The following is a 26680-nucleotide window of genomic DNA, read 5'->3' on the forward strand; positions in this document are numbered from 1 at the left end:
CATCAAATACTGCCGCTTTGACAGTGTTCAGGGCGTACAATCATTGACACCAAAAGCCACATTTTAGGTCTATGAGAAGCCACTGAATGTCATTAGCTGAAAACGCAGCTGGACAGAACCACTGGCAATGTTATAATACAGCGCTGGACTGCACCCGCCATGGCAGCCTGATAGGAGGATGGGCGACGTAACTTCAGAATGCGTGCATGTGTGTTTGTTGATGTCCCGGCACTGTTGCCATTTGCTTTTGTTACCTTAATATAACCACGTGCAGCATCATTTCACCATGTGTTGACATCACAGTAGCGACATCCCAGAACAAGGGCAGCAGACACAGAAGGATAACTGGAGCATAATATGTAGACACAGAAGTCCACTGATAACCCTAACCCTGTGTCTACAGTAAAATACTTGTACAATATATAGAAATGAGTCAAAGTATACATTCTATTTAGGAAATGTGGTGGAGTAAAAGTAAAAGTTGACAGGCATATAAAAACTCAGGTCAAGTTCAGATACTGCCAGACAAATATGTAATTATTGTAACATAGAATTATTATTTCATTACATAACACCACACACACAAATGCACGCAGGCAGACACATACACACACATGCGCCCACACACATGCACACACACACAAGCAAACACCCACGTATATATATATATATATATATATATATATATAACTTATATATATATATATATATATATATATACCTTATATGTATACATACAGTTGCAAGAAAAAGTATGTGTGTGAACCCTTTGGGATTACTTGGATTTCTGCATAAACTGGTCATAAAATGTGTGCTGATCTTCGTCTAAGTCACAACAATAGACAAACACAGTCTGCTTAAACTAATCAAGCACAAAAAAGTATATTTTTTTCATGTTTTTATTGAGCACAACATGTAAACATTCACAGTGCAGGGTGGAAAAAAGCATGTGAACCCCTAGACTAATGACTTCTCCAAGAGCTAATTGGAGCCAGGAGTCAGCCAACCTAGAGTCCAGTCAATGTGATGAGATTGGAGGTGTTGGTTACAGCTGCCCTGCCCTATAAAAAAAACACACAATTTTTGAGTTAGCTGTTCTTAAGAAGCATTGCCTGATGTGAACCATGCCTCCAAATGGTTACAAAAGTATCTCTAAAAGCCTTGATGTTCATGTGTCCACGGTAAGACAGACTGTCTACGAATGGAGAAAGGTCAGCACTGTTGCTACTCTCCCTAGGTGTGGTCATCCTGTAAAGATGACCGCAAGAGCACAGCACAGAATGCTCAATGAGTTGAAGAGGAATCCTGGAGTGTCAGCTAAAGACTTACAGAAATCTCTGGCACATGCTTACATTTTTGTTGACAAATCTACAATAAGTAAAACATTAAACAAGAATGGAGTTCATGGGAGGACACCACAGGGAAAGCCACTGCTGTCCAAAAAAAACCATTGCTGTACGTTTGAAGTTTGCAAAAGAGCATGAAACCAAATGATGAAACCAAAATTGAGTTGTTTGGAAGGAACACACAACATTATGTGTGAAGAAAAAACAGGCACAGCACACCAACATCAAAACCTCATCCAAACTGTGAAATATAGTGGAGGGGGCATCATTGTTTGGGGCTGGGCCTCTGGGCCTGGACGGATTGCTGTCATCGACGGAAAAATGAATTCCCAATTATATCAACCCATTTTGCAAGAAAACTTAAGACCATCTGTACGCCAACTGAAGCTCAACAGAGGATTGGTGATGCAACAGGACAACGACCCACAGCATAGAAGTAAATCAACAACAGAATGGCTTCAACAGAAGAAAATATGCCTTCTGGAGTGGCCCAGTCAGAGTCCTGACCTCAACCTGATTGAGATGCTGTGGCATGACCTCAAGAAAGCGATTCACACCGGACATCCCAAGAATATTGCTGAACTGAAACAATTTTGTAAAGAGCAATGGTCCAAATCCCTCCTGACCGTTGTGCAGGTCTGATCTGCAACTACAGGAAACGTTTGGTTGAGGTTATTGCTGCCAAAGGAGGGTCAACCAGTTATTAAATCCAAAGGTTCACATACTTTTTCCACCCTGCACTGTGCATGTTTACATTATATAATAATAATAATATATAATAATATATTTTTTTGTGCTTGATTCGTTTAAGCAGACTGTGTTTGTCTATTGTTGTGACTTAGATGAAGATCAGAACACATTTTATGACCAATTTATGCAGAAATCCAAATAATCCCAAAAGGTTCACATACTTTTCTCACTTACTTTCTTGCAACTGTATGTTATTTATATAGGCCTATTGTAGATCAGTGGGAAAAGGTAAAAGAAAAGTGCTAGTGTGGAACAGTGGAACAGTGGGGGTGTCTCTAATTTAATTTCACAGGCATTTAAAGGGCATTACTGGATGATCCATCCATCAAGGCCATGAGAAAAGAGGCAAAACGGGGGCAAACGCAGGCTATGCTGTTAAATCCAGTGAGTCACTACAACACCCAGCAGACAAAAAATGCTTCTGCAATAAGCCCCATTAAATCCTGCGGCTGAATGGAAGTTGAAACTCACACTTTTTGAGATAAGGACAGTATGACTGCCTGGTAGAAGAGCAGAGGTTCGTACGGTGTGTGGTTAAGACACTCAAACAGAGAGATTCATTTCATTTCATTCCAGTTCAGCTGGGTTAGAGCTTTGAACTGCTTAATGAGCAGAAAGTAAAACTTCAACATTTTCAGTGCATTGTGTTTGTATTCTGATAGTTGCGGAGGCTTTATGAATGAAATAGACTGTTTACTTCCAGGTAGAAAAGCTACGTCCCACACATTCACTTTAACAGCACTGAGCAAACTTGGATAAAGAACAGCTGAGATGCCGGTTGACAAGAGTGGAGAAGAAGTTGGGTTTTTCGGATTTCCATCTGTGAAGAACAAACATACTCAAAGACAGCTCTGGACTCTGCGTCTGAAAAGGGAGGAGGTGTGGGACAGTGCAATGGCTTGTGTCAGAGTAACAGCCGCCTTACAGTGTCAGGAGCTGGGAAAACCTGGGAGCCTCATGACCAGATTTGTGAAAGCATTGCCTGCTGAAGACTACAGCTTGAGATGGTTGAGCAGCTTGTTTGACCAGCTTCAAGGATACTTATGCATAACATCTGATGGTTTAGCCAGTCATACCAGCTTGTGATGGTCACTCTAGTTGTTTTTTCCATTGAAGTTCCTTCAAAATTAAACCAAACCAATGTTCTTAAATATATTCTTAGGTAACAGTGTCATGAGGGGGATGTATGATGTCAAACACAGAGAAAATTAAACCTGTTCCAAAAACTTTAATGATGGATGAAAGTTTCGAAGTCAGTATGCAAATGCATTTTACACAAATGTTATTTTTAGATATGCAAAGATTTGGGACTAAAAAAACAGATTAAGTGTGCAAAGGCCTTTACCCTTACCTTAATCTGATATGTCACTGTTTTAAGCTAACACGCCATAGATAGCTAAATGCTAACGTAACATTTTCTTCAGGGTTTCCACTTTGGGACCAAGGAGCGAAAGAGGCTGATTGTGAACTGATGGTTGACTGATCATGGGCTGATCGTGGACTGATCGTGGACTGATTATGGGCTGAAGGTAGACAAATCAATCATCATGTCACATGCTGCTCCATTTGCAGTTAAACATCCTCAGGACTCCACTGTAATGATCTGGCCTTATTGGTATCTTGTTATTAATACACATCTATGCTCAGACCACAAACACACTACAAATGGAAACCAGAATGCTTAATACCAAAACTTTGTCTTGTTGTCTACATGTTGTGCATACATATGCAGATAATAAGATAATGTCTTTCTAGAGATTAGTGAAGTCCCAGCTAAAATAAAGGATCAATATGATTGTAGACCGCCCCTTTCCAGTCCTTGTGTGTATGTGTGTGTGTGTGTGTGATTTCTAGTCTGCCTGTGTCACTGAGTGGGTTTCTGTCTGTCAGGAGCTTACCATTTTGGATGACACCTGTCACCTCCAGCTGAGACTTAAGGCCACTCCATGCCATGAATTAGACAGATTTAGCCGACCTGTAGTACTACGCTGCAAAAAGAGCCATCAAAAACACAACCCTGGAACAGTGAAGTGAAGAAAACAATGGTTTATTTGTTTTTTCTCCACAATGCTTTGGGAGTGAGCCATCCCCAAACCAGGTTAATTCCCAAAGAAGCAAGGAAACATTAGGATATGTTTTTTTCTTCACAAAATCAACAGCCCAGCAAAAAGACAAAACGATAAACAAGGCACACAATTTTTCAAGTACTAGGCCTACCACTGACACATAATAAATATACACAACATGTGGTCTTGTTCTATGGAAGGCATGTCAATGTCTCACTGCTACCATCAGAAAGTTTAAAGAGAAAGTTCACCCCAAAATCGAAAATACATATTTTTCCTCTTATCTGTATTGAACTACACGCGCCAACTGAATCACTGTGCAGAAGTATGGAAGTATGTCCGACTCCACCACGGTAGATGGAGATATGCTCCCTTTCAGCTATTTGCTATTAGACCTTCTTCTGGTTGACCTTTTACTTCACAAACCAAACAAGTAAGCAAACAGGTTGCATGTGGAACAGTGACAACATGGATAACTTTTTGGCGAACACATTTTGTATGTACTCCACGCTTAACTTTTACCTTCTTCTTGCTTTGTTTTCTTCCCTTCTTCTTCTGTTTTCCCCAGATTTTCTTCTACATATTTGTGCTTTTTTGTCTTCTGTGTCAAAGCCTGGTGAGGGGACAATGGAGCATGTGCAGAACGCCTAAGCCAGATCAGGTCTGATTGAGGTGTATACACGAAAGAGTAAATAGACCCCCAGCCTCATTATCCAGGTGTTAGTCCAACTTTGAGAAATTCAACTTCATCCTTTTTTATTCAGACTAACATGCTGACATTTCCAGTTTTAGTTGGACTAGCACAATAATTTGACCTTTTCTGACTTTATGTAAACCTACAGATTTTCACCATAGCCCTAACCAGTCCCTCTCCTCCTCCTCCCTCTCCCCTCTTCCCTGAACCTACAGATTCAACCAATGCAAGCAACAAGTCCTGGCCACTCACTGGGAGAGTAGGGCTGCTCATTCCTTTATCATCCTGGCATTTGCAAAGTAGCGTACATGGTTCAATAGCAAGAAAATAGTTGCCACAACTGAAACTGCTCACAACACAGTCTGTAGTTTATTCTGAGTAACCAGGTCATGATTTCTAGAGATCAAACTAATAAGATCATATATTGAAAGAATTTTCACTGAGATTCTGATTTTAGAGTGTGAGATAATTTTTAGTCACTGTGACCAACTAGCTTAAAGACTAACCTATCAACATTGCACTGCAAAATATATCCAAATGAGGTTTAAAAACTTATTCATCTAATTTGAAAAGAGCTTTACATTCATAATATCTGAGATCCCACCCACCCATCCACAGAAAAAACATACATTATTATCTGCAGCTTTGATATAAAAATACAACTTTGGTGCCTTAATTTCACAACAAATTCAGAAAAAAACCCAGAAACCACCACAAAACCGACAGGAATAACTTAAATGATTCAAAATAAGTAGTCTCTTATTTAAATTAAACAGGATCCCCACAATGTCTTTGGTTCAGTAAGGCAAAGGTGACACTAAAACAGCAACTTCCACAACAGAGGGCAGTGGTCTAAGTTTGTGCTCCTTTCACACATCAGCCACAGTTACGCTCCAGTGCCCCTCTGACAGACTCATTTGTCCACTGAGAGCTTTTGTCAGAGAGATAGCTCATTTTCTCTCTCTTTCTCTCTCTCTCTTTGAGCAGCTCATGATTTGAGCAAAGGACAATATAAATATAATATAAATAAAAGAAAGAGAAAATATGAGCTGGGACTGTCTTGTCACATGTAAACAGAGTTTTTAAAAACACCAGCTTGATGGTGTGAAAAAGGAAGCTACTAGTGTTTTCATTGAAGTTAAAGGGTCACTTCACATAAATTACGAACAATTTTCACACCTCTTTCTAGTGACATCTATCCATGTCGACAGTTTGGATTTTATTTGTCCAAGCAGAGATTTCTGCCTCCACCCAAATACAATCCAAATGTAACCTTTTCAAAGCATTAAAATATGACATTTAGAAATGTCCATATAAACATACAGAGACAGTGTTCCTATAACTCAGGTTTATACACACAAGTCGCAGTTTGTAGTTTAACCTTTTCAATCACCACTGTTCTTGTGCTGCTGGTAGACACCCACAAGTATTTAAACCTTTGAACCCTAGCTAATTGGTGTGATCTCGTTCAGAAATATGGGGTAAAAGGCAATGAGCAACTGAGTGAGAAATGTTCTTTAAATAAACAGATTTAGGAAATTATTTTTTAAAGGTCTAGGGGAAAAAATGATAATTAGAAAATTATTTTAAAAAATATTATTTTTTCCATGCAGTTTCCAGGTCTTTTCCTTTTTTTTTTAAAACATTCTTTTAGGTTTTTGCATGGTTGTTTGTTTTTGCTCATTTTCAATCACTGCCTTCCTCCCATGTTTTTGAGAGAAATTAAGAAAATATGCTCAAGTTTCAAAGGGTTAACCACTTCTTTTTTGACAACAGTTGCTATAAAAACTGTTGACCATGTGTTCTAAAAAGATGTTGCTGTTGAAAGACAAATTGAATTTTAATTCACCCCCCTTGTACTGGAGTGGACACAAAAATCTCAGAGGCTGACATGGAAATCTGGACAAATAAATCCAAAATGATCTGACTTTATGACAACAGATGAGTGAGATTTGAGGAATTTGGGTGAACTGCCCCTTTAAAGGTGCACTGTAGAGTTTCTTGGAAACTAAGTTCTATTTACATTCAGTATTATCCAAGAAAACACACTGCGTGTATCCTGGGGCTCTGACAGAGGCTTTAAATGCATTTAATTCCTCATAAAACTTTTGCAAAGCTAATTTTTATGACGTATTTTCAATCCTTCATTGTTTAGATTCATTTTCAGCAGCGTGCAGTCTTCTTTTGATCTGCCTGTTTCCACTGCATTAAGAGTCACCTGTAGCTCAGTGGCATCGTGTAAAAGCATTGGTAGGAATGTGTATCGCAGTTAATAGAAAGTTACTAGAAATGAGAAACTCCACAGGGTACCTGTGAGGGCCATGCCAAGCTTCATGTGTGAAAGGGGCCACAGAGGACATTACTTTAATGGTAAAAGGTGAACATAATTCTGACACACAATTTCTGATAATTTACTTACCATACCACAGATACACCACTCAACTTAACCCTTTGAAACCCGCAGTGACATCACTGTTCTTGTGCTGCTTTCAGATGCCTTTCACAAATATTTAAACCTTCAAACAGTGAGCAAATTGGTGTGATTTCTTTCCAAAATATGGGGAGTGAAAGGCAATAAGCAATTTGGTAAGAAATGTTCCTCAAACTGCAAGAAATTAGTAGATTTAGAAAATTCTTTTTAAAAAGCTAAGGGAAAATGTCAAGGAAAAGAAGAAAAAAGTTGGGAAAAATCTATATTTGTAATAAGAATTACTATAATCTTTTTATAATCTCTTTCCCCAGGTCATTTTGTTGTGTGTGTATATATATTTATTATTATTTAAAAAATGTATTTATTTATTTTACAAATTTTCATTCTACTTTTTTTTGCTCAATTTAGGGTCATTTCTTCTTGTTTTGTGCTTTCTTTCCATGTTTTTGAACAAAATCAAGACAACTTCCTCAGATTTCAAAGGGTTAAGAGTTCACAGGGATTCAGGTTCCCATTTGAGTACAGCAGCTAACTGCAAGATTTTACCCTAGCTTAGCAGCTACCAGCTAACAAGGTAACAAGCAAACTTTCACACTGAGGTAAACAGTTGTTTAACAACATGATGGATCCCACCAAGCCCCATGAACACACTCTATTGCCATTTTATAGCACTTATTCTCTTGCCATTTTTGGGTCTAGCAAATGAACCTAATCCTGGTGACCCCATTCTTGATCCCTCCCTAAAGCTTTGACTGTCTCAGCGTATTTCTTTGTTTTTTTAAGTCACCAATGAGAACACTGCGACTCAAAGATCAAATTAAAAATGGTCCCTTGGGTATAATAGTTGAGATGATTGGGTTTAGATATAAAAATGACAGTTGAGCTTAGGGATGTCATGGGGAGGTCAGGGTTTGCTGTGCTTTTAAGGATAACAACAGGTGCAGAGCTGCAGTACAGTAGGATCCATAAAACCATCATGGAAGTTGCTGTTTCATAGAATGTTGTCCCCAATAAATAGCTGTCACTTGTAGTTCTAATGTACATGTCAAAATAAGGCTACTGTCATATCTGTGCCAGTCCTTTGAGGGGATGAGCAGGCAGTGTGATCACGCTCTAATTGGCTGCCATAGGAAGCAGGTCAATAGAAGAAGAGAAGCTGAGAATGTGTGTGTTTGTGTGTGCAAGTCCTGTAAGTGCACGTGAATCCTCCACACTGACTGCTGCCACAAGTTCAGCTTCAGCTCTTCCTCAGGACACCACATCAGTCCTGTTTACTGTCAGCTACTGCAGCTGGCACAGCACTGTGTGTGTACACACACAAACACATGTTGCTTTACTGACATGTGCCTGTGTGTGTGTGTGTGGTAAATATCTTATTACCAGGACAGTCCAGTTATTGTCAGAGCCACAGTCCATTTCAGGCTTAGACAAGTGGTTACATTGCTGTGTGTGTGTGTGTGTGTGTGTGTGTGTGTGTGTGTGTGTGTGTGTGTGTGTGTGTGTGTGCGTGTGTGCTCCTACGAAGAGGCAGTGCAATCAAAGTGCTCAGTGCTCCTTCAGCCTGTGAAGCAGAGACAAACATTAACACCGTATTGATAAGTTTGTAGTCATTAAGTTTTACAGTGCAGAGCAATCAGCCTGATGAAAACTGAAGTTGTTGTCCGTGCAGGAACATTTGCTCTATATTTTTCTTTTTGCTGAGAACATTTATCAAACTATTCATTATGATCACATCTTATGTTCTTCAGAATGTTAATTCAGCTGACAAAGTTCTTGAAAATACTTTTATCCAACAGTGATGGGGGACAGTTTCGATCACAGAAGGAAAGCCCATTATGCTTTTTTAAATAATAAAGTCACTAAGGCAGTGTTTAAATCCCATTCAAAGTATCAGTTTCAATTATAGGTGGGCGATATGGCAAAAACATCATATCATGTTTTTTTAAAGGCAGGATCACAATCACAATTTTATCACAATGCTTTTCGTTTTGGATTTTAAGACTGAACAGTACAACCAAGCCTGTTTCACAATTTAAAAAATATAGCCCTAAAATAAAAAAGAATAACACAACATTTAGGCCAAAGTACCTTTTTAACAGATTTTAATCTGTGTGTGCAATTTTGTTTTCCACTGTTTTGATGGGAACCATATCTATTTGGTAAAATATTATCAATGTTGAATTTTTGAGGGGGACAAACACACAAACTCTGTGTTTTCATTTTCATCCATGAATTCCCACTTGTGAAATAAAGAGGGAGGGGAAAGAAAGCTAAGACTCAGTTTGCTATGATTGATTGATCTGTGTTTCTATAGGGAAGGCATGAAACGGACCAGAAAATAGTTTGCTTCAGCTGAGAAAAAAACAAGACCAGGTTAAAAACTAGTAAATGGCTTGATTGTGTACAGTGGTTCCCAACCTTTTTTCTTCAGGGACTTATTTACCATCACTGAGTACACTGAAGACATATTTTAGGGATTTTTCACATAAAATTAAGAGAAAGGTTGAAAATAAGGCCTGTGGCCCCAGGCCCCCAAATCACTACATCTGGCCCTGGTAATAATAATGAGAGCTCAGTGCAAGCGGCTGGATGAGACACGGAACGATGCGCTCTAAATACTGCCATCCAAAGTCTGACTAAACCTGAAACTAACACAAAATAGTCTTTAGAAGTTTAAAGAAATCATTTTCCAACTCTGAATATTTATCTTTTGGTTCATTCAGACACTTTGGTGCTGTGAGGAGAAGCTCCGCTCTGTCCGTCTGTCTCTCTCTGTTTTATCTGTGATAATGAAACAGCACTCAGTTGTCAAATAATCAGCTGTATTCTACAGTCATTCACTGCATTACATGATTGTTCAACACTTGTGCTGTCGCAGTGTTTTGGCATGAGATTTGCTTTGGAATCATGAGAGTGTGAGACTGATGGTGAAAGTGTGTGTCACACGCCAGAAGTGTGAGAGTTGGCAACCCTGAAATATGTTAAAAAGCAGAGCTATACACTTATAATGTTAAACACAGTCACACAGTGGGGGGCAGCTGCTCTCTCTGATCATTAACACATCCTCCCTCTGCAGCTCTGTTCGACCCGAAAAGAAAGCCAAAAAGTTTGGACGCGTAGCATGTATGAGCATAGAACTACAACAGATAAAATGTGCACTGTAGCACTATACAGCGATCTCTCCATGACGGCGGATCCTGGACACTTTCCAGTTCTTCAAAATCTAATATCGTCATATTGCACACTCCTAGTTTCAACGTAGATCCAAAATCTGAAGTCCTAAAAAAATATCAAACTTTTCAGTAGAGATGTGACTGAATATCTTCATTCTCAGCAGGGATTCTTTCAGTGTCACCTTGTTCTCTGCCAGTATGTCACAAGAGGAATTCTTAGTCTTTCATTCATTTGTTATTGATTAAATTACGTATTCATCTTATACTATTAGAAATGACCTGTTTTTGTGTTTGTTTGGTTTTTTTTTTTAAAAAAAAACACCTTTAATGGAATCCAAAATAATTTTTCATCCTCCACTGATGAGCTTCTGAGCTCAATTAAGACACTAAATTCAAATTCAAACTGTTCCCAAAAATCGATGTCCTAGAATAAAGATGGACTGACTCGCCATCTAGTGGCATTTGAAGATAAACCTGTAAAATTTGGGTCGGACAAGGACATTCAGTTTTTAAAAAAAATAAGGTTACAATGGGAATACAATTTAAATGAATATTTTTTGCCTATTCTCATAATATTGAGCAGCACATCTCCACAGTGAGTGTGTCTGTTCATAACACAACTCATATTCCAGCTGATGCAGAAGACAGACAACACGCAAAGTCAGCAGTCACAGGACTAAAACATTAAAATAATACATTTAATTATTTTTACTCAAACACCCGTGAGCTGACCTTTGTGTTCTTTGGTAAACAAAGAAACCACACCTGGAAATAAAATGAAAATTCTATGTGCAAATCACCTAGTTTCTTGTCACCAGTGGGGTACCCATCCTGATGCAGGACTCGTGTCTAGCCTGATAGCTTGTTCAAAACCAGACAATTCTGCCATTAACTTATTAAAGCAAGTCTCCTACCAAAGAATCTGCACTTCATAGAAGCAACTCTAACCTCCCTGCCTTGACCTTTTTTTCTAGAATAGTATCTATTTTCAGGTTTTTATGCAACAATATTACTACTGCTGCTTTGGTTGTATGCACTGAAGCAAAAAAAGCTTTCGCTTCATACAGCTGGTTCTGGATTCCATCTATTGTACATGTCTTTCCAGTAAATGTGCAAGAGTACAGCTCTATACCTGCAATTTTCTTTTTAGAGTTTTTGAAGCCCTTAATGTTGCAGTTAAAATATGAAAAATACATCATATTACGGCTGCTAAAATGATGGAGAATTTATCTGGGAGGATCTTTAAAAAAATATTTCTTAAATTTGCTACCAAAGGGCATCTGGTGGCTGAGTGGATAAAGCAGGTGCCCCATAAATGAAGGAAGTGTCCTTCCCATAGCAGACTTGGGTTCAGCTCCCGCTCTTGGCCTTTTGCTGCATGTCATTCCCTCTCTCTCCCCCTTTCACGCTACTGATCTGTCCTGTCTAATAAAGGCAAGAAATGCCAAAAACTAATCTTTAAAAAAAAAATAAATAAATTTGCTACCAAATGTCTACACAGCCCCCAGTAAATCCCACTTGTCAGTCCTCCAAAAGTCTTTCAGGGATACTACTACTACTTCTACTACTACTGACACTACTAACAGGAAAATAATTTACAGGATAAGTGCTGCAGAACATACCGTATTGTACGAACACTTAACAGATAGTAGTTTTCAATGCACTGTATGTGTTTATAGTTTTTGAACACAACTGGAGAAAACCCACAGCCCAACATTTAAACCTTAAATCTAAATGATCCATTATGTGAATCTGTGAGAGGTACTATATAATGTAATTGACTGGAAGGACAACAACATGCAAAAGACACAGAACACAAACACTACAAATGAACAGGAGAAAATAAGGACTCACTCTACAGCCGAGATGGGACGGGATTTAGATGAGGTCAGCTCCTTTGTCACAAGCCGTAGCAAAAGCTGAAAACAAACAAACAAACAAACAAACAAACACACACACACACACACACACACACACAAACACACAAACACACACACACACGAACACGCGCGCGCGCGTGCACACACACACACACACACACACACACACACTCTCAAATATTAGTTTGAGTTTATTAAACATATTCCTATTATGTGGTGCTGATGCCAAAATGTGCATTTAAAGCTGTATTATTTGATTTTTTGTCCACTTGGGTGCAGCAGAGGAAGCTATAAATGACAACATCTGAAATATCATCACATTATTAAGTTGTTCGCAACACGAACATCCCTTCGGTGTCATGTTTGTGTCTATGTGATGAACATAAATACACTACTGACTGTCTTTGGGCTCTGGTTTTGGTCTCCACCAACTCCAGAGAAATCTGTCTCTTTTGCTACCAAATGCTCCACTCTGTTCTGCCTGCTGCTGAGCAGATAGTGTACTGTGAGTTTATCAAACTTTAAAGCTGAAAACATCTGCCAGCTGGAATCAAGCTTGATGACAGCGATGACTATGGACAAAACAAACTGCAACTTCAGAGTCGATGATAATTCTCTGCGGGTTCATCACTACAAGTGGTAGTTTGATCTAATGTTAAGTTCAGAGGGTTGTTTGGTGCAGCTATACCAACAAGTCAATGACAAACATTTGGAACCATTGTTATTGTTGATAGTTTTCAAAGCACTCACCAGCAGAGCGAGGAAGTCAGCAGTCATCAGCATGTAGAAGACCTGATCCCAGCCGCCTGCAGACAGCAGCCCAGCCAGCAGAGGGCCCAGCGCTGCACCTGACAGCATCAACACAAGAAGCAGCATTTGTTTGTGTGTCAGGATTATCTCAGCACTTCAATGACAAACCCATAACGATTTCAGCTTGAATTCCTAATGAATCTTAGATTTTAGGGAAAATGCTACACTGTATTGAGAAATAACAGAAGACACACCAACATGATCACTACATAGATCATTAAAACATTACACTGGCAATATTTAATCCCCAAAGTCCTCTGTGACACATAGCCTTAACTGTTGCCCAAAAACTATCAATACATATCAGTCAGCCACACTGTTGACCTGGGTCACATTTTCCTTCATCACCATGAAGACACTCACTATTGTGACTCAATCCCACATACACCATCAAGCTGCCCAAATACTCACCACAGCACCAAATATGGATTATTCTGCTGCTGAAAATAGTCCCTAACAAACAATATTCCTTATGTTTGAGTAACATTTGATATAACTACAGTGAGCAGCTATTTGAGGAAATCACTGAGTCTTAAAAATGTTATATATGAGTTATTTTCAAAGATGTACATCTTCAGTAGTAACCAGTGGGTTTTGGGCTACAGACAGGCTGGATGATTTCAAAAGTTTTGTAAGAGGGACCATACACTATTGGTTTGTTTTTTTTTCATGGGATTTGTTTATAATCAAAAACATTTTGGATGACAGACTTATCCCTCAAGTAGTTTAAACTTTGCTCTTTGGTAAGTCTGCATGACAAAGGGTCATATGGCATTTCTGTAATTTTGTAGCTAAAATTGTGCTTGCTGGGTTCTTTATTGTGTGTCTTACAGTGCAGAAATCTCAGTGATACTGACCTACAGATCCTGTGCCATCGATGATGGCTGTGACAGTAGACAATGCTCTGGCATTGCCTTTCAGGCTCTTGTGGGTCCCCTGGGGCCAAACATCAGAGGAGAGAGGGATGAGAGAGGAAACCCGTGCATATTGAGTTCATAATAATGTCCAAACTTAGAGGACTGGAATGAGAGTTGAACACTCTTACCAAATCAGCAGACACCGCGGTTGTGATGAGGGAGTATGGTCCATTGACCAGGCCACCACACACTAACAGCATGCCTGGGGAACACACACACTGGGTCAGTTCTATCTGGGTTTACAGTTGGGGATCCACCACATACAGTCACAGCTACTGCACTCCTGTTGACCTAATTGCACCCGTCATCCTAAACACGAGTGGATCTTTGAGAACTACTTGAGTCTGGAACAAAGTGTGTAGACATGGAGCAGCAATGCTTTCTCTGATGTCACTGTATGTTCTGATGATTATACTGCACCTCATCCTCTGCGGTATCGCACACTGACATTTGCAGATCCTCTTCAGTGTGAGGAGAAGATAATGAGCCGCAGCTGTGTGCATCATGAGCTCAATGTAAACGCCACTGAGGATAATTACGGCTCAACCAATCAGTGCTGATGAGCTACCCTGATAAATTTAGCCAGCTCATGTGACCTTGATTTTTTTTGGATGTATGATTAGCAGCTGGACACAGGCTGGGATATTTAGCTCAAGTGTTTGTGTTTCTGTGTTGATTTATGCAGTATGCAGTCCTTCCTGAATTTTGCAAAAACAATACATATGACAATATTTTAGATGTTTTTTGTCAGTTTATGACTGATTGGCATTTATGCACATACATACGACTTTCCCGCTGCGTTCATGAATCCAGTGTAGAAATAGCACCACAAGGTGGTGCCTTTGTTTTGTTTTGTTGTGATACACCAGAGTTGATTTTTTTTAACACTGTTGCAAACCTCCTCCAACTGGCATCCACACAAAGGATCTAACTCTCTCAAAGGTTAGGAGCAGGTGCATGTTATCATCTCTGTGTTCTACTCCACATGTATGATTAGAGAATATAGTGCTGTGGAGACCTGGCATGGATGCTCCATGTTACAGTATGTACAGTGGAATGAAGTAACAGAGTGGAAATCTCCGTTTAACCAGTTGCTGAATCTCCGAGCTAATCTGCTATCCTGGAGTTCCTGCTGACCAGCCCATGCTGCTAGCTCTCTGCTGTGCAAGGTGAGCTGACTGAAGCAATACGCTGAGTGCAGTTCTATAACAAAATAAGATTTGACCCGTTTTGAATTTGCAGTAAAGTTGCAGTGATTGTACAATACTGCAAGGTCATGCTGAAATCTGGGGATCTGGCTGAATTTTGTTGCAATCACAACATCCTGGAGGGACTAAACATGATTCTAAAACAGTGTTCAGGAGACTTTAGGAGAAAAAAAGAGATACAAGAACATTTTAGAGGAAGTAACTGAGCAAAAGGCTGCCTTAGTTCACAACATGTTTACAACCATGTCATAAAATGAACATTTCAAGTTATACTGGTTGGGGATTGACTAGACCTGCTATTAAATCACTTTAAATGTGTGTTTACTGTAGTTAAAGAAATCTTTTACTTTTACAACTGAAAAAAAAATATTTTGTGTTTAAAATGTCTAAAACAAAAAAATGGCAATCAAGTCCTCAGAGCACTAAGTGATCACTGCAAATAAAACATTTTGTCTCATTGATGGACCCAAATCCCCAAACTATTCATTCAATGACAACATAACATATAGAAAAGCAGGTGACATTCAAGAACTGGAGAATGTTCTGAGAGTTGGCTCTTACCGATGGTGGGTCCCAAACCAAACTCACTGATCATGGAGAAGCCATACAGCTGCAGGAAAAAGAATGCATAACGGTCAGAACACAGATGCTGTGTGTGTCTGTGTAACCTGTCGGCTGACAAAGACACACATTTAGCTTCAGTGAAACATGTTTCCTTTAGTGGCACACGGCAGGGGGAGCTGATGCAAACAGAGGCCTGGTGAGCATTGCAGGGTAACCTGACTCTCTGCATGCTCCTTGTCTATTTATCAGTCACTTCTTTTCTTGGCTGCTGTCCATCATTCTACTTGCCACAGACTAGTGGGCCAGACTTCCCTATGAAGCACTGCCAGAAGTTACTGAGCTTGATGTTTTGACTCTGACTTTGGACTGTGGATGAGCACAGTGTAGTGGAAACTTACTGTGGGAGCAGCCAGCAGCAACATAACCGCACAGGTGGTGGCTCTCTTCCCCAGTTTGTCAGAGATCACTCCTGCCAAGATCCCACCTGTATATCACACACACACACACACACACACACACACACACACACACACACACACACACACACACACACACACACACACACACACACACACACACACACACACACACATTATAGTGAGAGGCAATGAGCCAGGAAAATATTGATAATTGATAATATCTTTCACATTACACATTACACAACCATAATGGACGAGTCAATACAAACAGTAGGCAAATGACAGAAGAAACATCACATGCATACACACATGCGCATGTGCAGGATAAGTTCAAGATAAGAGAACAATGTAAACAAAAGCACCTACCTACTATTCCTCCCACATCAAACAGGGTGGAGAGATCTCCTGCCTTCTTGGCATCTAAGTGAGCTGCAACACACGCGCACACACACACACACACACACACACACACACACACACACACACACACACACACACACACACACACACACACACACGTTCATTTGTCTTTCTCCTGTATGAGTGGTGGTAATGAAAGTGAGGGGGCTGGTCTGCCTGCACATTGTAGCACAACACAATAACACAGTGACATTGTTCAGGCGGAGGTGCTGCAGAGGCTTTGTGATCACAGACCAGATAATGTTACATTGCTGTGTAAAGGCCTGCTCAGCTGTCAGTCTCCACACTAGCCTCAAGTGTTAAGCCTCTCTGTTATTCTCACAAGTAGTTAATGTTAGTCTAAAATGTGAAAAAGTCCCCAAGATCATTTGACCTAAAAGTCCTGACAGCAATCGTACCAGGTCAGACCTGTAACAAATCTGTATCAACTTCAACACAGCACAGTCTGATGTGAATGCAGTCAGATAAACAGAAAGGATCCAGCAGCAGCACAAGCTTAAACACGCTTAGAGGAAGAAGTATGTGTCCTGTTCTGCCCTCTAAAATCATTGTCATAAATGAATTACTGTCTCTTACAATAACTAATAAAGCCAACAGAGCCAAATTCAGATCAGATCAGATCTACTAAATCTATTGTTCCCCTCATGGTGCAACCAGGACACAGGAGGCTACAATCATCAGACCTGCGGGAATTCTCTTGTCTCCACCTGTGGACAGTTTCCTTCTGTCTGTGAGCTTTTGAAGGTGTGCTTTAGCCTCTGTATTCTATTATGGTTTTATGGGAAGCCAAACTCTAGTGCCCCTTCTTTTGATTAAATTAATTTGGATCTAGAATCGGTTTTGAATCAAACATGACAACAGGTCACAGCTCTAATGAAAATGCTCCAAGCACAGAGCCAGCTCCATAAAGAAATCAGTTTCCAGTTTAGCATGCAGGAACTTGACTGGCTGATTGTTCAAACCCATGGAACTTTCTTTAATAGAGGGATCTCTAGCTTTCCAAAGATACCACAGTAACTCACACTGAATGTTGGGGCACGATGCCTGTGACATCTGCAATACTTGTGTTTAATATATGGCATCCTGGGTTTAAATATTTCCTTGATATTGAATATCATATTGTGTCAGTCAATATTTAAGAACAAGCAGACAAAAAGCATAACAGTATACTTGCATATAGTGTTGGAACATCAAGAATTCAATGGAATAATCCTTTCTGGACAATCTTTGACTTTACTTTATCAGTAATAATTCTGTAGAGAAACAGACAAAACTGAAGAATGTTAAGCCTTAGGGACTGTTTAGTGCATTTTCTGCACCAAACGCTGTGTTCATGCAAATGGCATCAAATTAGCAAGACTGTGTATTTTTGTTGGACTTATCTTGGAATTTCCAGCTCAGCTCCTTTAAAAGGTCTAAAATACACTGTGGAAATGAAATTGTCATAAGCCATCAGAGCATAAAAACATGCATTATATTATTTCTGGGTGTCACTCTGGGCTTTTGCCTTTGGATTTGTCATTTTTAATATTTTCTACCTAATGACCCCAGGCTGTTATCATTTAAAAATCTACTTTGAATGTAGTATATTGAAAATTTATTTTTTTCTATTTAAAAACATAGTGGCATCATGACAAAAACCTGGCATTTAAAGTGTTAAAACTCTGAAAATCAATGAATATTTGAAATTCATCATTAGGAGTGATGTTAAAACAACAAACTAAATGAAAGTAGAAAATCATATTAATGTATAAGCTGTTAAGCTTGATTTTAAAAAAGCACCTTTGTGTGCAGAGTGAGTAACATCAAGGTTAATGGCTAAGGGTTAATGGCTGTAATTGTGTTTGGTCCTGACCCGCTTTGGTGATGTAGAGCGGCAGCCAGAAGAGAAAGGTGTAGCTGACCAGCTTGGCAAACAGCAGACACAGAGAGAACTCGATCACTCCCTGCAGACACGAACAGCACACACACATTAATACAGCTCAACACAAATCATTACACTCCATATCCTCATTATGAGGCCTAATCATGATGCAGATCAAGTTCCTCATAACAAACTGAAATAAATAAATAGTGTTCACCTATTAAACTTCTGTCCTAAAATGATATCCCAGAGTCAGAGATATCACTGATTGCTGCCATCATTTTGGCATGGTCAAAAAAACATCAGGCTGTTGCTGTACAGGTATTAATACTGTGGTGATAGTCTGTTGTCTCTGTGATTCACCTTAAAGAACCACTGATCAGCAGGCTCATGTCTAATCATCAGCGTTCATGAGGTGCTCTGAATGGAACATTTCTGGTTGAATGTGGGCGTGTAGAGGATGGGATATGAGGCTGATCCACACGTGCACATATTCACAGGTAGGCTGTGATTTGTAAAGGGAGCTACCTGCATGTGTGCATGAGCATGGTTTTATCTAAATTTTGATCTAAAACTTTTTGGCACACACCATTTTTGGCTTCAGTGCACAGGTATACTTTTGGTCTGCATCCTACACACTGTGTCATAAATGAGTTCCCAGGTGTTTTGGATGATGGGTTTGTGTGAGTCTGTGTGTGTGTGTGTGTGTGTGTGTGTGTGTGTGTGTGTGTGTGTGTGTGTGTGTGTGTGTGTGTGTGTGTGTGTGTGTGTGTGTGTGTGTGTGTGTGTGTGTGTGTGTCACTTACTGGTATGCGAGAGCTCCCATGAAGCTGATGGCAGACGGCTCCGATTCCCTCTTTACCACCACGACCGGCTGTGTAGGGACACACACACTGTCCCGGGGTAAGAGCAGCTCTGTGTCGTAACTCTTAAGGACAGGAAAGGGTGATTTGAGCAGTGATCAGAGGTTACAGCTGTAACTGTACTCCGACAGTGTCCACCTACTTCATGACCAATTACAAGTTCACAGCACCTTTTGGTGGGTTTTTATTTTTTTTGGTGATTTTTAATCCAAAAATTTTCATCATTTTATTCACGAACTTTAGGATGATGGAAATGTTGATCTCTGACTCACTGTTGTAACAATAAATGGAAGACAGGGACAGAGGTAACTTTGCCATTCTGTGATTTGAAGAGTAATCAAAGATGCAATTAAGTAATCAATTACAACACCACAGTTTCATCCTGGGAAAACAGAATATTACACGCCAACATGCCTGTGTCAACCATTATTTATACAAGCATTTAAGAGTAACTAAACCCTCCAATCTTGGCTTGGGCGTTTTCTCCCTGGAATGTGAAAAATATCCTTTCACCCAAACATGCCGCCTCTTGATCCACAGTACCTCCCTGCCCTCCGCATACACACACACACACACACACACACACACACACAAATACCTTTGTTGTTTGGTCTGAGGCAGTGATGGAACTGTGACAGAGGGGTTGGTTGGTGATGAAAACAGGCTCCTGCTACTGGGATCAGCCAATAGCTATCAATTGCAATAGCACTTTCAACCTCTAGAGGGCTGTCACTATGCATATTTATATACAATATGCAGAATTTTAATACTTTACACTACACACATATATATACAGTGTATATATATATATATATGATCACATACATATATATATATTCACATACATATACATAGCTTTTGAGCTCAAACAAGTGGTTTGGGGGTTTAGTTAGTCTTTAAGGTCAGCCCTGGTGGAAAAGACAGGCTGGGTTCACCATACAGACAAATGCATTGAAGGTCCAGTGTGTAGGATTTAGGGGAATATATTGGTAGAAATGAAGAGTACTATTCATAACTATGTTTTCTTTAATGTGTATGCACTAGAAAATAAGAATTGCTGTGTTTTCGTTACCTTAGAATGAGCTGTTTATATCTACCTATGGAGCAGGCGCCCTCCTACGGAGTTTCAGTTGGTTGCAATGTTACACTCACCACTATATGCCATAAAATCCTGCACACCGGACCTTAAAGTGACTGAAAGCTGAAACTGAAGTCTGGAAAGAATTATTACATGTGGTCAACCCAATCCAACTATCATTGCAAAAACATTCAAGAAATACTGAGGGTGAATCCTCATGTTCTGACTTCCCTGCACATGTAGACTTGTGGACTTGACTGGCCTGTGTCTTCAGAGTACTGAGGATTGTTTACATCAAACATTTAATATCTATAAAGTCTGCAAGGAAACATATGCACTCTTCTTGCCATTTACAGAGTCTTTGGTTTGTATTCCTGATGTGCCGCAAAGATTCAGTCCACAAGTCTGCAGGACAGACAGACACTTAAATTCAGTCTGAAGGGCTGTCCACACCATGAATAATAACTATAATGTTGTGAGCATCCGCTCTGATGAACGATAACATTTTGTAAACAGTGGAGCCAAACGTGTGTCCCAGCTGTCATGGAAGCTTAGGAAAATGGATAGATGACCTGTTACTGCCGTACATCGCACTGAGAGACATAATACTGACAAACACTTACCCCCGACTCTGAGGAGGAGCCTCCAGGTGTCCTTCTTGACACTGTCTGTATAAAGACTGATTTATCAAAGTTACATTTTTTTAAAACTCAGTGATGAATCTCTCTGCCATGCCACCTGCCATGTTGAACATGACACCCTTTAAATCTGGATGGATTTTTATTGGCTGTCAGTGTTTCAATCGTTCCAAATCGCTCTGAGAGTTTTACCAGTGATTCAGTTGACCACTGTTGTTGTGGTTAGAGTTATGTTGTGGACTCCATCCACTTGAGTCAGAAAGACTTCTGAAAAAATAGATTTATAGTTATAGTTCTTGGTGTGGATGTCTCTTGAGAACTGTGTTGATCCAGCATCCCACAAAATATGACGGACTCATGACTGCTGAAGCAACCCTGAAACACCTGGAGGCACTGAAGTAACTGACCTTCCTGTATTGAACACTATCCTCGTAATAGTAGTATGCCTGAATGGATTACAGTGACACATTCAATTGCAACTTACTACAGTGTTGGGAAGGAGAAACAATCCTTTAGTTACTGGTTCAAAAGCTACACCTGTACAATCTAAAGCAGTTCACTACTGAACTGTTATTTGATTATTTTTGCAGCTGTAGCTGGTGATGGTCTTGTCTTGAGATTGTTTCTTCTTACCACGTACAGTATGGTAAGCTAACTGTTAGCTGTAAATGTTTTCCTGGAAAGATTGCAATCAGCTAACTAAACTGAGTCTAACACATCTAAACTGTGACTGGTCTGGCCTGTTGTCTGTGGGAGTAAGTTACTGCAAAACAACAACGGATGCAACTGTAAAGGAGCTCTATGCGACATGGACAGCATTAATATAGCAGGAGGCAACTCTGCCAAATAAAGCAGGCTCACAGGCACAGCACTGGGCTTCAAAGACAATTTTTCACATGGTCAAACTGTGGAATTACAGCTTCCAGGTCCCATCAAATAATGGTACTGGGCCCAAAAAGACTTTTTCCCATCGACTTACACCATAAAGGACACATCTGTAAATAACTGGATATATTTTCTTGTGTGTACTTCCCCTTTCACTATCAGAATTTGACTAATTCTGTCCAATAACGTTCCATAAGTCCAGAAGAGTGGCACAGTTAATTTATCTTATCTCCATTCAGATCAGCAGAGCTCTAAACTGGAAGTTAGCCGCCTGGCTTGCGAAAGTCTTTTGTGTGCCTACTTTACCTTCCCAACGATGCGGAAAATCTGGGCAATTTTATAACTGTGAAGTTGAACTTTTTTGGCTTACTGCACCACTGAGCAACTTTTATTGAAATGAACAGGGCCCTGCCTCGAATCTGTACCTAGCTTTCTTTATACATCCATTATGTAAAGATATAGTGAAGTAATGGTATCCTGAGTAAAGAATGAAGCCACTCTCTCTCTCTCTCTCTCTCTCTGTTGTAATCTGAGCCTCTCTGTTCTGCTGTGAGTCTGACTGTGCCTGTATGTGAGACCCTGTGTGTGTGTGTGTGTGTGTGTGTGTGTGTGTGTGTGTGTGTGTGTGTGTGTGTGTGTGTGTGATAACAGTGTCCTGACGACAGACTGTGTATTAAGATGGACGACATGACAGCTCCCAAAAAGTGAAGATAAAACATGTGGATCGCCCCCCATAATAAACCCTCCCCCCATGTTAGCAAATAAGGTGCCCAGGGATAACGTTTTTCTGTAGGCCATCCCGGAAGCTAGTATCGCCCTGGTTCCCTCGTCAAAAAGCCTATGGGATTTTCCGATTTGATTTTGGATCATGGCAGAAAATAATCTCTGTGGTAATCCAATGTTTATGGTACGTTTATCATACATTTGTAAGATGTTTTGTTCAGCAAGATAATCTTCACACTGCTTTTAAGATTTTTGCAGTCTAAATGCAGTCGCCAGGGGTACCAACTTGTGTACATCTGTATTATTCCTCCATTGCACCTTTTGTACATACATTTTGTGTTCTTTATATTCTATTTTTTCATTTTATATTTATAAATTGCTTTTGTATTTTTATCTTATGTCGTATACTATTTAAAATCAATAATTTAATTCTTCCTTTATGTTGTGTTATGTTTTGCACCAAAAAAAACCAAGTCATATTCCTTGTATATGTAAATGTACTTGGCAATAAAACCGGATTCTGATTCTAATTCTGATTCTGATATACACAGACAGTAGCATCACATGTACAAGATACACACACACACCTGGGTTTTGTTGTCCTTGTATTGTAGATACACCTCAGTGTGTCCATTTACACCATTCCAACTCTTGGCTGGAACCTGCTTGAAGAGAGAATAAATCACATTATTATTCATACATTTTCAGGCATTAAAAAGGAAAGTCTGGTGTTATTCTAAATTTTTCTTATTGACAGCAAATCCCATGAAAAGACAGAAACAGTGTGTTAATCAAGTCAAGTGTATTTGTATTGCGCAATAGTCTATCTCTCAATACTTTGTGACTTCCCTCCTCTGCAGCTTCAAACGCACTAGTTCCTACTGAAGACATAACGCTTTAAAAACTCAACTGTGCGTGTGCGTGCGTGTGTCTGTATGGGTGTGTGTGTGTGTATGTGTGCGTGCGTATGTGAATTTACACTCTGCCTGAGAGACACACATGTGGAGACTGTAGCTATGGTAACAGTTGCCATGCTTCCTGCTGAGTGCTCACTGTGTGTGTCCCTCGAGCTGCATTCACACTTCAGAATAAATATGCAGCTTCTTAATCAGAACCTGTGCATGTGAGTCAGCCTCACCACCAATCTGCCAATGAGAGAGTATTTGCTCAATCAGTCTCTACAATAGAACTGTATAGCAGTTAGTGTCTATTACTGCACTTTAAGATGTCTAATGGCTATCAAATATTGAATAATGAAATCAGATTCCCCCTGTTCATAACTAAGGAGTCAGAAACACACATCAGTCAAAGGGAAATCCAGCAGCAGATCTGTCTGCCAAACTCCAAAATGAAGAAGAATAACACTTATAAACTTTTGTGCAAACATCTATTGTGTGGTCACCATTAAGATAGGAGGGTAAATAACAGGCAAAGATTTGAAGCCAGTTCACCTGCCGGTGCATTTTTTGCTTCAGCTTGTCCCAAATAGGACACCTTGATAACATACAGTTTTATTTTCCTTCACTGGTGACATCTGCTGTTACTATGAATGAACAGCTGCTAGATCAGATGTTCAAACAGAATCAATAAATGTGTGAAACCATCTGTATTCTTATTAAGAGATGCATTGCCATTTTCAATTTCATCTTTACAATTCAAGATTTCAAATTAATTATTTCCATCTAGATTTTGCATTTTAAATTTCATTTTTTTTATTGTCACTTTACATTTTCATATAATCATTTCACATTTTTATTTTGCTTTATCAGTTTCCTTTTTCTTTTTAAGTTTAATTGTGGCCTGATTATTTCAAGTAGTGTGGTAAATTAATAATCTTTTTACTTTTATCTTTTAAGATTTTCCATTTACTTTTAATTTGAATTATGACTGAAAACATCCTCCATAAAGACCTGCCATAATACTCAAAACAGCTGCTGTGGTAGTAGTGATATGTCTTAACACTTAACACTATTAATATAATATATTTTAACTATTCATTTATGCTATTTTATCTTGCTGTTTTATTCTACTTGAGCCCCACTCAGGCAGTGCAAATGATAAATATGTTCTATTCTTGCTACAATAGGCATCAGCTGGACCACATTTTACTGTGATGACACACACATAGACTCACAAGATGAAAATAACACCAGCCGTCATGACGTTGTTGTAGCTCGTAAAAATCTAAATACAAAGAAAGAAGGTTTTGTAATGTGTGTGTATTTACTGAAGAAAGAAACAGGATGAACTGGCTGTACTTACGCTCTTGCCTGGAGAAATATTTTGAGCATACATGCTTTTCAGGTCATTTGGATCTGGAGAGGGAAAAAAGGTGCAGTAAAGTTAATATGATGAGCTGCTGCTGTTCCTCAGTGAGCCACCAAACTGTCTTAGCTCTCACAGCTAGCTGCAGTTCTTTTTTTGTGCAATCAAAACAGGTTATTTCAACAAGCCAATGGCCTTTGTACAAATAAGCAATGAGGTCATTAGCATAGTAATGGAAACTTACTTTACCAAGAAAGAAAAACATCATTATTATTAGCTGCCCTTTGATAAGTGTATAGCTACATAAGAAGCTCAACCCTTCATACACAATAAAAACCAATCAAACCATTTGGTAAAATATGAACACAGTGCAGCCCTCAGCCAATGGGAGGTCACACTCACGTTCAATGAGGAAGAGGAAACAGACGACGCCCATGAAAGCGATGATGAGCCCCGGCACGATGAAGGACAGGCCCCAGTTGGAGGAAACCCAGTAGCCGGCGATTAGAGAGCCCAGGATGTTTCCCACTGAGGTGTGAGAGTTCCACAGCCCCATGATGAGTCCTCGCCTGACAGGAAGACACACACATCAGGCTGTCAGTGACTTCCAGAGGCTGCAAGTTCTGTCTCAGTTGCTGGCCATATATCTTCCTGTGTGCTAAACTGAGTCAGGTCATTCCTGTCAGAGGTTTCATTCACTGAAATGGGCTTGCAGCAGAGGGAGCATCCCACCTCCACTAAATGGAATGCTGCACATTCTACCTACACATGAATCTGGGAAAATACCAGAAGTAAACAAGTCTCCATTCCCGTGGTGGCATCTCCCTCCCTCCCACCATGTTTGAATGCAAGCTGTACTGAGAAGTGTATCATTTTCTACTTTTACCTTTACTCTGTGTGATATTACCTTTGAAAATGATGTCTAGGAGCTCAGGAAGAACCTGTGCAGCTCTCAGCTGCTGCAACAGTCGCAGCAAACTTCAACTTGAGGAAAAAAACTATAATTTCAAATTCGATTTCAAAAGCATTATGATAATTACTGTGAGTATTGGGCAGGTACTTTTAGAATGTGATGATGTGTTCATCATCTGGTAAAGTGTGCAATATTTAGCCAACCCATCCAGAGCTCCGGTCCTTTTGACCCTCTATCAGAGACGTGTAGTTAGCATTTTGTTTCTGATCACAAGCCAGGTGATTAATGAAATTGTCTTGTGAATCTATAAAACAACATTACTTCATATTGTAGCTGTACATTATTTAATCTAATTCTGTCATGTATGTATTTATTTATTCCACCAACCTGCCCAGGGACTACAGGTGGAAAATAGCAGCTCTGCTAGAACTTGGTACAATGCATCTCTCCTTGTTTTATATGAGGTTTACTAATGTAATTTTCTGTATGATTAAATGCAACTCTTTATTGATTGTGCTAGCTCACATTAACTTTAGTAATGCTACATTACAACACTTCATCACTTGATTATATGTAATATGTAAATTTGAATAATGTTAAGATCACCATCCATATAAAGTATCCTCATCAGTAACTAGGGGCCACTGCCTAACGTCATCAATCCATCTACCTATGCTGCCTTTACCATAACATTATAAACCCTTATTTTTCAATACTGTATCTATGTCTGTTACTGTCAGTAGTCAATTGCCATCACAGTAATGGCGGCGCCG

The 26680-nt window shown here is 39.6% G+C and overlaps 1 protein-coding gene across 1 annotated transcript in view; it reads right to left on the reverse strand.

Moving 5' to 3' along the window:
* Positions 1 to 4127: 4127 nt before the first annotated feature.
* The window catches only part of slc37a1 (solute carrier family 37 member 1), a 43149-nt gene continuing 20596 nt past the window's right edge, over positions 4128 to 26680 (reverse strand). Inside the window, 14 exon segments of the mRNA XM_088082843.1 lie at positions 4128 to 8848; positions 12315 to 12379; positions 13091 to 13188; positions 14008 to 14086; positions 14196 to 14269; positions 15837 to 15885; positions 16238 to 16323; positions 16625 to 16687; positions 18534 to 18624; positions 19345 to 19470; positions 21529 to 21567; positions 23317 to 23394; positions 24992 to 25044; positions 25397 to 25563. Coding sequence (XP_087938969.1) covers positions 8833 to 8848; positions 12315 to 12379; positions 13091 to 13188; positions 14008 to 14086; positions 14196 to 14269; positions 15837 to 15885; positions 16238 to 16323; positions 16625 to 16687; positions 18534 to 18624; positions 19345 to 19470; positions 21529 to 21567; positions 23317 to 23394; positions 24992 to 25044; positions 25397 to 25563 — 1084 coding nt within the window. The 3' untranslated portion in view covers positions 4128 to 8832.

This window comes from Plectropomus leopardus, chromosome 10, assembly GCF_026936395.1.
Source record: "Plectropomus leopardus strain MGB_pleo_1.0 chromosome 10, ASM2693639v1, whole genome shotgun sequence".
NCBI classification, from domain to species: domain Eukaryota; kingdom Metazoa; phylum Chordata; class Actinopteri; order Perciformes; family Serranidae; genus Plectropomus; species Plectropomus leopardus.